Source organism: Triticum dicoccoides, chromosome 2B, assembly GCF_002162155.2.
Source record: "Triticum dicoccoides isolate Atlit2015 ecotype Zavitan chromosome 2B, WEW_v2.0, whole genome shotgun sequence".
Classification (NCBI taxonomy): domain Eukaryota; kingdom Viridiplantae; phylum Streptophyta; class Magnoliopsida; order Poales; family Poaceae; genus Triticum; species Triticum dicoccoides.
In genome coordinates this window covers 374,048,280-374,063,102 of record NC_041383.1, presented here as the reverse complement: position 1 = coordinate 374,063,102, position 14,823 = coordinate 374,048,280, and the positions used below count along the sequence as shown (strand labels likewise).

The 14,823-nt window shown below is 43.4% G+C and overlaps 1 protein-coding gene across 1 annotated transcript; it reads left to right on the top strand.

Moving 5' to 3' along the window:
* The first annotated feature begins 2,097 nt into the window (after positions 1-2,097).
* LOC119363727 (ubiquitin carboxyl-terminal hydrolase 12-like) lies at positions 2,098-13,887 on the top strand. Its single transcript, XM_037629098.1, has 32 exons — positions 2,098-2,246; positions 2,562-2,637; positions 3,372-3,519; positions 3,620-3,777; positions 3,982-4,247; positions 4,330-4,548; positions 4,647-4,755; positions 4,841-4,956; positions 5,184-5,282; positions 5,989-6,098; positions 6,510-6,584; positions 7,264-7,342; positions 7,426-7,572; positions 7,647-7,727; positions 7,827-7,946; positions 8,399-8,521; positions 9,285-9,362; positions 9,464-9,552; positions 9,641-9,749; positions 9,863-9,931; positions 10,025-10,135; positions 10,551-10,606; positions 10,691-10,868; positions 10,960-11,061; positions 11,135-11,206; positions 11,317-11,382; positions 11,466-11,531; positions 11,632-11,715; positions 12,075-12,191; positions 13,086-13,160; positions 13,241-13,324; positions 13,410-13,887. The coding sequence occupies exons 1-32, from the start codon at positions 2,211-2,213 to the stop codon at positions 13,449-13,451; spliced, it is 3,360 nt and encodes a 1,119-aa protein (XP_037484995.1). The 5' UTR covers positions 2,098-2,210; the 3' UTR covers positions 13,452-13,887.
* The last annotated feature ends 936 nt before the right edge of the window (positions 13,888-14,823 follow it).

The window sequence follows — 14,823 nt, the reverse complement described above, 5'->3', positions numbered from 1 at the left end:
GTTGCCACAAGCGGTTGGGTGGTGTCGCCCAGGAGGGGTCGAGATGGCCACATCCAACGCTGCAGATTGGCCGTCATAGGTGGAAGTAGTTGTCGAAGGCTACAAAAGTGCTTTTGCAGGCGATATGATGGGGTTAACAGCTGCGGTTTCAGGCTGGACGCAGAGGGCATCAGATTTCACCTCTGGCTGGAGTAGCGGATCCGAGGCGGGGCCAGTGTGAGCTGGGGTGGAGGGTGCGCCGTGGGGCGAGTTAGACCCGGTCAAGGGCATGATTCAAATTTCGGGGGCCACGGCCTGCACATCTGCTTGGCCAGTAGTGGCCTGTGGGTCAGCAGCCTGGCCTGACAAGAGCAGGGGTGCAGCTGGGCCCGCTTGGCTGGTCGTCAGGTGTGTGTGGACTGGAGGATGACGTGGCGTCGAGCCGGTGGCCGGGCAGGGGCCCAGCACGCCGCGCCAGTCGTGGCAGGCTGGAGCGGCATGGCGACGACAACCGGTGTTTCCAGTGCCAGTGTTTCTGCGACCAGAGGGGTGGCCGGTATGCTGGTTTCTGGTGGGTCGCGAAAAAGCGTGCCGGCGTGACCAAGCGTCAGTGCAGGGAGGGGATCCATGGTACGACCCGTCGTCAGAGCCAGTGCCGGCCGGAGGGGGCGGCGGCGACGATGGAAAGCGGCAGTCGGCGGTGCGACGGACGTGGATGGTAACCGGGAATCACATGAGCCGCAGCGCGAAGCGCTCAACACGGTCAGGATCTACATCAACGAACTCGTCGGGCTCCTCCAAGAGCAACTCCGAGGTCCGTGGAATGCTATCAGGGTTCACAGTCCAGGCCTCTAACTTGAACACAGAGAGGTTGCTACCGTCGTCGGTCTCCGTCGCGAGGCGTCCCACCATGCAGTAGGGGGAGAGCAGCTGCACAGCGAAGGAGACGTCCCAGCCATGCTCCGGGATGCTGTAGATCTCGATGTTGACGTGAATACGTACGTGGAGAGGTTCAGCGCCGCCCAGGCGGCTCCAAGGTTGCAGGAGAAGGCGAAAGTTCAGCCCCCGCACGGTGGCCAAGGCAGCTCCAGGCATCTCCTGAAGTCAGTGGGCTGCAGCGACACGCGGGAGCAGACGACATGAGCGACGGCAGCGGTGGACACACCGGAGCGGTTGCCGACCACGCTGGCCACGAGCGCACGACCGAGGGCGTGCTCGGCCGTGTCGGTGCGCCCGGAGCGCGACATGTAGCAAACTGCACCCACCAGGCGCATCGAGGGGTGCCCCGACATCGCGGTGATTTCGCTTGATGAGGAGGCAGATGGGGAGGCCATTGCTAGAGAGGGGGTGCCCGGAGCGGTGGGGATCGAGGAGGAGGTGGGTGACGGGGAGCCAGGCCTGGAAGACGCATGCTGGCTCGATCCGGCCACGCTTGATGCGGAGGAGCTTGCGGGGACCGGGAAGAAGGTACATGGCCGCTTGGAAGGAGCCAGGGGAGCTGGGAAGCGGCGTGGTGCAGTTCCTGGCGATGTGGCCGAAGAAGCGGCACTGCCGGTAGCGGACGTCGCGCCTGCACTCAGAGCGGGGGTGGAAGCCGAGATAGCGGGGGCACTCGCCGGGAGCACATGGGGCTTCTGAACCGGCAGAGGAGGGACTCGACTCCATCCATCTCAGCTCGCGGCTGCGGCCGGTGGGCGGGGTGGCCATCAGGGAAGGTGGGCGATGGCGCCGGAGTGGCGGACGTCGCGAGCAGGAGTGGCCGGCGGCGCGGGTAGGGCTTGGCACTTGGCACTCAAGACTCTTACGCACAAAAAATCTGGTTCTGCTAATAATTTTCAAGACTGTTTAGCTAGCAAGGACAAGTTAAAACAGTGCAAATCTGTGAAGCCCATACCTCCAAGTTGAGATTGGAGAAGCGAAGCAAACAAAGTTACCGAACTCGGGTGTCTAGCAGAGTCCACGCGCCACGCATTGCGCCCATGAAATCTGGTCCGTCCACACCTCAATAATTCTCCCGTATCCCCCGTCCATTCCCCCACCGTCCTTGCTCCGCAAGCCTCCGCATAAGACCCTGGAACTTTCCACGACCCCCAAAACCTCCCCGCTTTCTCTCTCCTCCACCTCCCCCCCTTCCCCACCCCCACCTCGCGATCTCCACGCCTCCCGCAACCCACTCCCGGGGCGGGCCCCACATCGCCGCCGGCCACCCCCTGGTCCCCTCCCCCGTCGCTATGACGATCTCCACACCGCCCCCGGCGCCCGCAGAGGTAAGCTTGCGCGGGGTAGCCGAGGCAGCCCTCTCCCCGCAGCATCCCCTTTCTCCCTCTTTGCCTTCCTCCTCGCGCGGGCCCTGTCCGTCGCTTTGGGCAGCCGCGACTCCGTACGCATCGTCGCCTGCCGACGGCGCGGTGTCCGTTGTCCTAGGCTTCTGGGTTGGTTTCCTAGGTGGGGGTTCTGGCGTTGGTCCCCCTCAGCCAGGGTGTGCATCCCGCGTGGGCGGAATGGATTCTAGGGTTTGGGGTTTTTAGCCGCTTTGATGAGGTTTGTTGGGATGGATCTGATATGACGTCAATTTTGCGCAGCCGCAGCCGCAGCAGGAGGAAGAGGAGGTGCTCGTGCCGCACCAGGAGCTACCCAACGGGACGCAGCCAATGGAAGGTTCTCTTCCGTCACCTCGCCTCGCTTTTCTGCTACGGCTTGTCATTTATTTTATTGCCTGTTAACGCTCTCAGACGTGTGTTGTGTCGAACTGATTAGCTACCCTGTAGGTTGCATGTTGCTGTCTCGTTTTTCTTTCCCTTTGGTGGGAGTATTTTTCTGCCTTATTGTGTAGAATGATGATTCGTTATTTGATTGATTGCAAGATTTTTTACTTTCTGCCTTATGCAGGATTGCCATTGTTTATCATATTTGTTGTGCAGAATGGTGATTCATCATTTGCTTGATCTGTTAGTTGCTCTATACTAGCTATCATGGTTCTGTGTAGTTTTGTTAGATATAATGCCAATCACTGCTCCCAGTTAACAAAAAATCTTGCTTGCTTCGCTTGCAACGTTATTTCTTTGCCCCACGCTGGGTTATTGATCTACTTGTGACATTTTTATGCCAATGTGGTTCTGTAGTAATTGTTACGGTTGTTGTAATTTCGTTTTTGTGTAATTGCATTGACACAGAAACTTCTTTTATTTGCTTTCTTTCTGGGTTGCATTTTTTGTCTCTCTATGCAGTATGTTCAGCAAATGCATTTAATCGCGCCCTTTGTTTGTGCTTCGTGGTAAATACAGGATCCAGTTGGAACTGGTGTGCTATTAAGTGTTGTTTTGTTATTATATGTGATTGCCATGTAAGGTTAAGCCGTATTCACTCATGCTGACTCTGTATTGTCACTCCAGTTGTGCCTGCTGAGCTGGCTACTACTGTCGAAAACCAGCCAACAGAGGATACACCAATCTCGAGATTTACTTGGACCATTGATAACCTATCAAGAGTGAATACGAAGAAGCTCTACTCTGAAACTTTTGTTGTTGGTGGCTACAAGTGGTAGGTTCCTACTGCTTTTTTTCTCCGAAATAGTATTTGATTAGCCCCGGTCTCCGAGAATGTCTGGTAGTGTTCTTTATCAAATCCTTTTTGTTTTCAGGCGAGTTTTGATTTTCCCAAGGGGAAATAATGTTGAATTCTTGTCTATGTATTTGGATGTTGCTGATTCAGCAGTCTTGCCCTATGGATGGACTAGATATGCACAGTTCAGCCTCTCAGTGGTTAATCAAATTCACAACAAGTTTACAATAAGAAAAGGTACTTTTTTGCCACTTTTGTGTGTAATATTCTGCTGGCGAAGAAGAATGCTTATGGTGCATTGGTTTGCAATTTATGCATTTTACATAAAGTTCTCTGACCATCTTCTAGTCACCCTACAATTGGAACTGTTTAACCAATAGAGATAATATTTTGATCTGAGGTGTAACGGCTTCTATAACAAGTGAATTGAAATGCTTGCAGAAACACAACATCAGTTCTCTGCTCGAGAAAGCGATTGGGGTTTCACTTCATTTATGCCTTTGAGTGAACTCTACAATCCCAGTAGAGGTTATCTTGTAAATGATACTTGTGTAATAGAAGCAGAGGTTGCTGTGTGTAAGGTTGTTGATTATTGGAGTTATGACTCTAAAAAGGAGACTGGCTATGTTGGCCTCAAAAACCAAGGTGCCACTTGCTATATGAATTCTCTCCTTCAGACTCTCTATCACATTCCATATTTCAGAAAGGTACTGACTCCTTATTCACAGATTATTTTATTTTTCTGCTCAACCTATCTGGATTGTGGTAACTTGGTATATTGCTTGCTAGGCGGTTTATCATATGCCCACTACTGAGAATGATATGCCCTCAGGAAGCATCCCATTAGCTCTTCAAAGTCTCTTTTATAAGTTGCAGTATAATGACAGCAGTGTTTCCACAAAGGAGCTAACAAAATCTTTTGGGTGGGACATGCACGATTCATTTATGCAACATGATGTGCAAGAACTAAATAGAGTTCTTTCTGAGAAGTTGGAAGATAAGATGAAGGTTTGACATCTGTAAGCTCTTTCTTTTTATATCCTCCGGTGTTGTTTATTGAATCATATATCTCTGACTGAATTATACCTGTACAATGTTGATTCAAGGGAACCGTTGTGGAGGGCACAATACAACAATTATTTGAAGGGCATCACATGAACTATATTGAGTGTATCAATGTGGACTTTAAATCAACAAGGAAGGAATCCTTCTATGGCAAGTGACGCTGTTACTGAAAATGGTTAACAAAGTTTAAACCTTGCACCCTTGTTTGACCTAATTGTAGTGTATGCTTCTGCAGACCTACAGCTTGATGTCAAAGGTTGCCAGGACGTCTATGCTTCATTCGACAAGTATGTGGAGGTGGAGCGCCTGGAAGGTGATAACAAGTATCATGCGGAACAGCATGGATTGCAGGTTAGTCCTCTGGAGCTTTTGTGGCAGCTCAAGCAATCCATGCACCCTCTCAACCTTGGGTTCCCTGAACTTAATCTAAATAGGGCTACACCACCCCCACCACACACCCTAACCCCACGCTAATTGTTGAATATAGTGAGCTGTGGTCACCAATTACCTGATTATCTGGCAACAAAGTAAATTGATTTATTGCATGGGTTTCTTCATTAGACATATTGTTGTTTCAGGATGCAAAGAAAGGTGTTCTTTTTATCGACTTCCCTCCAGTTCTACAACTTCAGCTAAAACGCTTTGAATATGATTTCATGCGTGACACAATGGTGAAGGTTTGTATCAGCGCCGCCAACTTATTACTTATCCTTCTCTGTTTTCGCATTCCAGTAAATTTGAAGATGATGGCTTTGTGGTAGGGGAAAGTTTAGACCTGACAGGGCTTACACATTTGTCTGAGTATCTATTTGAAGCGCAGAAATGCTTACACATATCTCTTAGTATCTGTATTTGAAGCGCAGAAATGCCTATTTAAAAGAATGCAGCACAGTACTATCTAGCATATGTCTGATCTCAGGGAACCATAGTAGTAACACTGTTATCTTCTAGGGTGGTAGTAACCTTCTGTTCAGTGTGCAGTGTGAACAAAATGCCAACACTTGCAACAGGCTGATACATTCGGAGTTTACATTAGCCGTCTGTTTGGAAGTTGGAATAATGTCTCAACATGTCTCTTTAGTCACTTTTTTTTAATTTTCTGGATTATTAGATTTCTACCACAGCTGCATATACTAAGATGACATCAAGTGGTATAAATGATTTTCAAGTGCAACAACATCACCTTCAATACTGTTTTAGTTATTGGAAATGCAAATCCTAACTTAGTTCATAAAATTCAAGTCTCCTTTGCTTTTTTTTTATCTTCTACTCCCTCCGTCCCATAATATAAGAGCGTTTTTGACACAGTTTCAAAAACGCTCTTATATTATGGGACGGAGGGTCTTTTATGAAGAATACTTACCTCTACTTCCTGAAATGCAGATAAATGACCGTTACGAGTTCCCACTTCAGTTGGATCTGGATAGAGATGATGGGAAGTATTTATCTCCCGATGCAGACAGGAATGTGCGAAATCTTTACACTTTGCACAGGTTCGGTTGGATATTCTAATGTTTTCTTGTGTAAGATTTTGATAGTTGAAGATGTCACATATCATGGTTAATTAGCCAATAGTACTGGAGGTGAATTTGATGTTCTGATATTGCCATTTCTCCTGTCCTCAACTTACCTAGAGATCCTAGCCAGACCATAGTTAATCTATGAGATGTAAGTGTTTCTTCGTATGGACATACTTCTTATGTCCATTAACTTAAGCTAAATCCAAGTAAAGATGCATGGTTCTTGATCAGACACAGTTACGGTATAACAGCTTGGGTTGGGAGGGGGGGGTTAATGGCCCAACCTTATAGATGGTCTAGGTAAAAAGTAAAATAATGATTGCTACTCATAATTACATATTAATATTTATCTCGATACAGTTCATAACAGTTAATTTCTTGCAGTGTTCTTGTCCATAGTGGCGGTGTTCATGGTGGGCATTACTATGCTTTCATAAGACCTACGCTCTCTGATCAGTGGTACGTCTGTTTGCCTGGATTGTTTTTTATGACTGGCTCTGCTCCCCGTAGGAAAATAGCAGATTCTTGCAACCATCTTGGCTGTGCTGGGCTTGTCAACATTTTTTTACTCTTGCCGGATTTGGTCAGTTGGTGTTTGCAGCTGGACAGCATGGTGCTGCCTGCCAACTTGCAAATAAAATTTCACAGTATTTTGTTAAATGCACCTGTGGCGGTGCTACCTGGCTTATCAAACTCATGATGATTTGGAATTGTTCGCGAAGAGTTATTTTTTGTTTTGGCAACGATGCATGTTTTTCGACAATGTTTTCGAGAAAATGCAAAGAGATTTTTGCGTTTCTTTGTATTGAGAAGATAGGGTTTATGTTACAATCCTCCTAGGAGGTACAGAAGTACAGAACTGATGATGAAGACAGGGAATCAGTGCACGTCCCATGTCTGGGGGATGATGTCGCGAAGGCCAGCGGCTCCCGCCTTGGCCCAGAGCGACACCTTACGTTTGATTATTTTTGCTCATCTACTCTAGAAATTTATTTGTATCTTAAACCAAATGTATCCATTGCAAGTAGTTGTTGGCATGCATGATGGCCACCTTTGCTTTTCAAAACATAATATGATCTTGTTGGCTAGTTGTCGTGTTCATGTTTAATTTAATTACTCGCTGAGCAACAATTTCCAGGTTCAAGTTTGATGATGAGCGTGTAACAAAAGAAGATGCAAAGAGGGCATTGGAAGAGCAATATGGTGGTGAGGAGGAGGTTCGTTACAATTCCTCATGGGTACAATACCTTTATTTGCTGTCTGAACGTTGGGCTAATTAATCGTACCCACATTTTTGCAGCTACCCCAGACTAATCCTGGCTTAAACAACACTCCATTCAAGTTTACCAAATATTCGAACGCATACATGCTTGTATACATTCGTGAAAGCGACAAGGACAAAATAATTTGTAATGTGGATGAGAAGGACATAGCTGAGCACCTTCGAGTAAGCTGTCTCCTAAGATATCTGTCTATTGAGAGCTTCTATTTTAGTAGTCTTATATTTCCGTGTGCTCCCAGATTAGACTGGAAAAGGACCGTGAAGAGAAGGAGCGCCGGAAAAAGGAGAAAGCTGAGGCCCACCTATATACCATCATTAAGGTATTTGAGTCAACCTGCTGGGCGTAGAAAACATAAACTGTTTTAAGCAGCTTGTTGTTATTTTCACTTAGTTTTCTCACATGTTTTCTTCCTGTATAGGTTGCTAGGGATGACGATTTGACTGCTCAGATAGGGAAAGATATATATTTTGATCTTGTTGATCATGATAAAGTCCCGAGCTTTCGTATTCAAAAGCAGATGCCTTTTACTCAATTCAAGGTAATTACATGGGGCAAGACTATGTTTGCTGTGATGCTGCTTTTGGCTTATTCCAGCTGTAGGAATCGAATCAGGCTGTTGCTTATTACTGGTTGTATCCATAAACCAAAACCGATGATTCAAGGGCTCGAGTGGCCCTATCTTGTTACATGACACTTTTTGGTAAAAATAACACTTTGAGGCCTATCTCAGATGGACTAGTTGCTGTTTGTTCTTCAAAAATAGTAAGCCTAAAATGGTGCAATAATACTTTGGTTTTAAGTAGCACATTTATGTGTTTCTTAACATTCTGTAGGTGTAGCCTATAGTTGTGAATCATTGATAGGATTTCTAATTTACCTTGCTTGCTACAGCTTATGTGCACTGTTATTTTGGAATACCAAACTTAGCGCCAATAAGAGTAGAATTTCATGGTTTCCATGTTGATCAGTCATCTGTGAAGTGCTTTACAGGAGGAGGTAGCAAAAGAATTGGGCATCCCTACACAGTTTCAACGATTTTGGTTGTGGGCCAAGCGGCAAAACCATACCTACCGACCCAATCGACCGTTGACTCCTCAAGAAGAAGCACTAACTGTAAGATGCTTCCATTACATTGCATTGGATAATGATTTTCTTGTCTCTAGTTCTCCTTGAGTATTTGCAAGGGCTGAATGGAACATACACATACTTTATGTTATGGTTTTGGTATGCTGTGGTTTCTTGGTTGATTACTCTTTCTTCAGAAACTGTGATTTTGTGATAACTTATGGTGTTCATAATTGAAATCTGTTTGTATTACGATGCGGTAGTTCTTTTGGATGTTAATTATTTGTTTTTAATTGATTAGTAATCAATATTGGGTATTGAATACCACCACTCATCTAAGCAAGTTTCTGTTGAATTGTCTATGGTTGTGCACTCCAGTAGACTAGCAGTAATTTATTGTCTGTAAGATAGTAGAAGTATAAAAGATTTGACCAGTAGAAAATACCACATTACTAGTTGCACATACTTCTTATCAGACAAGTTGCGCCTGCTCTGATTCTTCCACTTGATTGCATGTCACCCATTAGTATCATCTTATGTGCAACCACTACGCAAAGCATTCTCTTTTTGCAGTCAAAACTTTCCTGTTCATTCAACTGTCGACAGAATTTATTTGATTCTAATGACAGCCAGGGTCTCCTATGTTTTCTTCTCTTTTTAAGTCGCAGTCAAACTAGATCTAGCCCGATTTAATTATTGGTGTGATCTCTTGTGAAAATAATACTTCCCTGTCTTTCTTTCAGCATTTGTATTCTCGTTATGCATATGGGCAAGCACACTTAACTCTTAAGGGTAAACATTTTTTATGTAGGTTGGGCAATTAAAGGAAGCAGCAAACAAGGCCCACAACGCAGAACTGAAGTTGTTCTTGGAAGTTGAACTTGGGCTGGTAATAGCGCACACCTTCCCTTTCTGTTTCGGTGCAGTATTGATATCGTCATCTACTTCCAACTAAAATAAATTTGTTTGCAATTTTTGTGGGCAATGCAGGACCTAAAACCTCTTGCTCTACCAGACAAGACCAGAGAGGATATTTTGCTTTTCTTCAAACTCTATGATCCTGAGAAGGAACAGCTGCGGTACTTCTCATACTTTCTAACACTTCTGCATCATTGCTCATTTGTGATTAAACTAGAGTCTTACTTGTCTGATGAATGCTTTCTTCAGGTATGTTGGTAGGCTCTTTGTTAAGGCTTCAGGAAGACCACAGGATATTCTGCCAAAATTGAGAAAAATGGCTGGTTTTTTGCAAGATGATGATGTTGAACTTTACGAGGTATGTTGGTAGGCTCTTTGTGAACTTTACGAGGGTAATGAGTCTTGAAGCTGATGCATATGTGATACGCATATTATTTTGGTTCAGTATCTTACATCTTCCACCAATTTTAGGAAATTAAGTTCGAGCCAAATGTGATGTGTGAATACATTGATAATAGGATTATATTTCGCTCTTGCCAGGTAAAATCAGATGTCTATAATTCTATGTTTTGAACTGATATCGTTCTTGTTTCTCTGATATTGTCATATCTGAAATTATTTTTATGTTCACAGCTGGAAGATGGTGATATTGTTTGTTTTCAAAAATCTCCAAAGCCAGATACTGCTGACCAGTTTAGATACCCTGATGTCCCATCGTTTCTGGTGTATATACGTAACAGACAGGTGCCAAAGAACACGCCACTTGCTAGTTCAGAATCTTATATTATCTGATATTTACACACATTTTCCTTGCCGTGACATTTTCTTGCCTTGTACTCCCTCCGTCCGAAAAAGCTTGTCCCAAGCTTGTCACTCAAATGAATGTATCTAGCACTAACTTGATGGTAGATACATCAATTTGAGGGACAAGCTTTTTCGGACAGAGGGAGCAGATTACTAGTGTTTCCAACATTTTTTAAGAAAAAGAGCAGTTGCACACGATTTCTGTGATTGTATCTAGTTTTGTTTGCTATCTTATTTCTCAAATTCATTTTACCATCTCTCTAGGACTGTGCTCTCATATTGCATGTGTATGTTATGAACATCATATATATTGTACAATTTTTATATACGATTAACTGCTGTTATCATTGTTTAGGTTGTCCACTTCCGGTCGTTGGAGAAGCCCAAGGAGGATGATTTTTGCCTAGAGATGTAAACATTTGCACATATTGTGATAAACAAATCATGGTATTCTGCATCGTTACTGACTTCCTTCTCTTCACCCTTCCTGTATAGGTCAAAGATTTTCACGTACGATGAAGTTGTAGAAAAAGTCGCTCAACAGCTTGGTGTTGATGACCCATCAAAAATTCGTCTTACATCACATAATTGTTACTCTCAACAGCCTAAGCCTCAACCCATTAAGTACAGAGGCGTTGAACGTTTGCTAGATATGCTGATTCACTACAATCAGGTTTGTGACAAACTAATCATTACATGATCATTAGTTGCTTAATAACAACTAAAGTGAAGAGTAACATATCTAATAACTTTTCATGCATCAGACTTCTGATATTCTGTACTATGAAGTATTGGATATACCCCTGCCAGAACTACAAGCATTGAAGACATTGAAAGTTACATATCATCATGCCACCAAGGATGAGGTTATTTGGTTGAAACTTTTAAAGCTTTGTAGTAGATTGATTTTGTCCAATAGTCTCAAATGTATTTTACCAGGTGTCTGTTCACAGTATAAGATTGCCAAAAAATAGCACGGTTGGTGATGTTCTAAGTGATATCAAATCAAAGGTACACTGTAGTATCCTTATCTTATGGTCTGTATGGCATGTACTAGCTCGCTTTATTGCTTATATGATGCCAGCTCATGTTCTATGCATCCTTCTGTCATTGTCAATCAGGTTGACCTGTCTCATCCTGATGCTGAACTTCGATTACTTGAAGTTTTCTACCACAAGATATACAAGGTGGTACATGCTAGTTTAACACCTCTTAGTTGCATTTAGTTCCACACAGTAGACAAGTGTTATTTACCATGTATTTGCTGCAGATTTTTGCACCCAGTGAAAAGATAGAAAACATCAACGATCAGTACTGGACACTGCGTGCAGAGGAGGTATGTGATGATATGCCATGCTTTACAAAACCAGAACCCCCCCACCCCAACACATGCACACACCACCTGTTCAATGGATGATGTTATCTTTTCTTTGTAGGTACCGGAGGAGGAGAAAAACCTTGGTCCTTTTGATCGCTTGATTCATGTATACCATTTTACCAAAGACACTCAAAACCAAACGGTAATGAAGTTTGGCTAATGCTTGCCCTCAGTTACTCGATCTATGCATTGGTTGTGTTCTGTAAAACACAAAAAATACAGCCTGGTTGTGAGTAGTTCCTCAAATGCAGTTGGACGAACTTTTAGTCACTGTACCACATTTGGTTTTAAGTTACTTTGTCATTCACTGAAAGAAATGCTTTAGCTGTGTCTCTAATACTCCAATATTTGACATTGTTGTGTTCTGCCCACCATCCAGCATAAATGATGGAATTGGAGGCAAGGCAATTATTACTAAGCAAGATTTCCTTGGTCTGCTTCTGATAGCATATTTGGATCTCTAGTTAACCACATGCTTGATATTTATCCTGATTTCCGCAGCAAGTTCAGAATTTTGGAGAACCTTTCTTTATGGTTATTCGTGAGGATGAGACCTTATCTTCTATTAAAGAACGTTTACAGAAAAAGCTTAAGGTCTCAGATGAGGATTTCTCCAAGGTAATGAGGATTTTTCCATGGTTTCTGCAGCATATATTGCGATGTATATAAATATGTTTTTTTTTTGCTATAGCGGCATAGTGCATCCGTGTCCGCCGCCCAATCTTCGTTAGATGTGATGTTATTGAGAATTTGGGATATGTGTATGCTTACTAGTTAGAATATTTAACACCAGTCAAACATCAAATATCTGAGTTGGCATTCATAGCCCAAGGTCTCACTCGGGGCTTAAGAAACACAGTTAGCTATCAATTTTGGTTGGCGCTCATAAAATGATTATGAAAAGCATAAGCTTTTTCTTTTTTCTGGTAGGTTTTCCGTTAGCAGCTTATCACCTTGGTTCATGAATGCTTAGGTGATGGGGGATATAGTGGAGGTTCTTAATTTCATCAAAGCGGTCCTCTGTGTTTCGAAGCCTAACAATCTAAAATAAGTAACTAAATTATGCTTCTCTAAATTGGTGTTAACCTAATTGGAGGAGGAAGTATTAATACTTATTGGAAGATAGCGGGGGTCCATCCCAACTGGCGACAACTCCCTGTGGGCTAGGACATGAGTTGCTTATCTGCATGACACATCATCCACAATGCATATAATTAATCGACTGCATTGGTCTAAGCTTGGCAGTAATCTCTAGAAAATTAGGTTTTGTCCATTTGAAGCTGTTGGGCTGCTTTAAACATGATACATACTACTCCCTCCGTCCCATAATGTAAGATGTTTTTTGACACTAGTGTAGTGTCAAAAAACCGTCTTACATTATGGGACGGAGGGAGTATCTTCTTATTTCTCCGAGGCTTGTTTATCTTGCATTTTGTATGTGGAGCTGACACCTAGTGCAAACGTTGGTTAAAATGTACTTGTCCGATGCTAACAAATGTTCTATTTGAACAGTGGAAATTTGCGTACATATCCCTTGGTCGCCCAGACTATTTTGAAGATTCTGACACTGTAGCTACGAGATTTCAGGTACTATGATGCTAGTTATCTACTTCATGAAACAGCTTTTGTAGCGCTTAATTTGATTTCAATTGTATAAACTTGTTTAGAGAAACATGTATGGAGCTTGGGAGCAGTATCTTGGACTGGAGCACCCGGACACAGCGCCAAGAAAAGCACATAGTGCTAACCAGGTACTTGATGCACATTGTTGCAACTTGTGCCAATAATGTCAGGCGTGTTGTCTGGAATTTTGCTAATTTCATATTTTGTGCGCAGAACCGCCATTCATTTGAGAGGCCTGTAAAGATCTACAACTAGACAGTTGTGAGAAGCGGGAGCAACGTCCTGCCATGCAATACCACCAAGCAAGTGGCTGAAAGTGAAATTGCTGGCTTGAATAAATCGTGTACCATATGATGGCAGGACTGGTTGCTAAGTTAATGACGGAGCCTGTAAGCGCGTTTCGGTGCACTCTGCCCTGGATATATAAAGTTTGTGCAGAGATGACCCAACGAACCATCACCTTTTAGTAGATAAGGAGGCTGTTTTTCTTTTCTTGCACTAGGTGCTCTATACAGTCAAATAGCTAGTGGATTGCTTGGTTCTGCAGTTGTTGCTAGGTGCAGAGTTGTTGATGATGTTTTTTCTGTATATTATTGTTGTGAGCTGTACAAGTCCAGTCGTTGACGGTCACACGGTATCTGTAACTCCAGTGATGATATAGTGCTCTGCGTCTTTTCACAAATTCGTATTATCTGACTCTCCTAAGCTGTGCTACAGGGCTATTACCGCACCTGACTCAGTTTGAGCTTCCTTACCCTCTGCTCGACTTGCACCATTTGAAGTCTTGTTGCAGCTGTTATAAGTAAATGTAAACGAGAGACGGGCTAGAGCAAATGATTCAATCAGTTATCTTTATTGATGGGAATGAATCCTTATATACAACATGGATGGACTCGTGGGATTACACATGCGGGACAGCGGGGATTTATCCCCTAATAACACTGGGTTATTATTCTCAACAGCAGCCTTAAACTGAAAGTTAGGGCTGGGAAGTCTCGGTTCAAAAGTATGCTCTTAACATGTCTTACCTAGGATTTTAAGCTCGTTAAATGCCATGGTTCGATCATCCGTGCGGGTGGTCTCTGAAATAACTGAACTTTCAGCAACACAACCAAAGGACACAATTTTGGTGGTAGTCATGTTTTTTCTTTGAAGGGTGATGGTAGTGAAGTTTTTTTTTTTTTTGAAACAGACGCAAAAGAAGTTTTGTTTATGATGATTGAGGAATGCAGTGGATCCAGATTCAGCCTGTATGGGTTTCGTGTTAGGGACGGAAACAGTGAGTAGGAACGAACTATTTCATGTCTGATTTCTGCAAATATTCGGCCTTCTAAATCTGAGTAGATTACGCATGAATGTTCAAATTCTCTTGGCATGAAAGTAAAATAAAAAAAAGCTTCAAAATAAATCTGATTTTTTTAGCTAACATTAAGAAATTTTTTGAGTGCTAGCAAATTTCATCATCATATCACATTTGTGAAAGTTGTGGCAAACAAATATAAAATAGGCGCCCCAAAATGTTTTCGAAAGTAGCATCTTCGGAGCATCAATATTGTTCTTTTCGTCACACTTCCACAAACGTGATTCTATGATGAAGATTTGCAAGCACTCAAAACATTTCTAAATG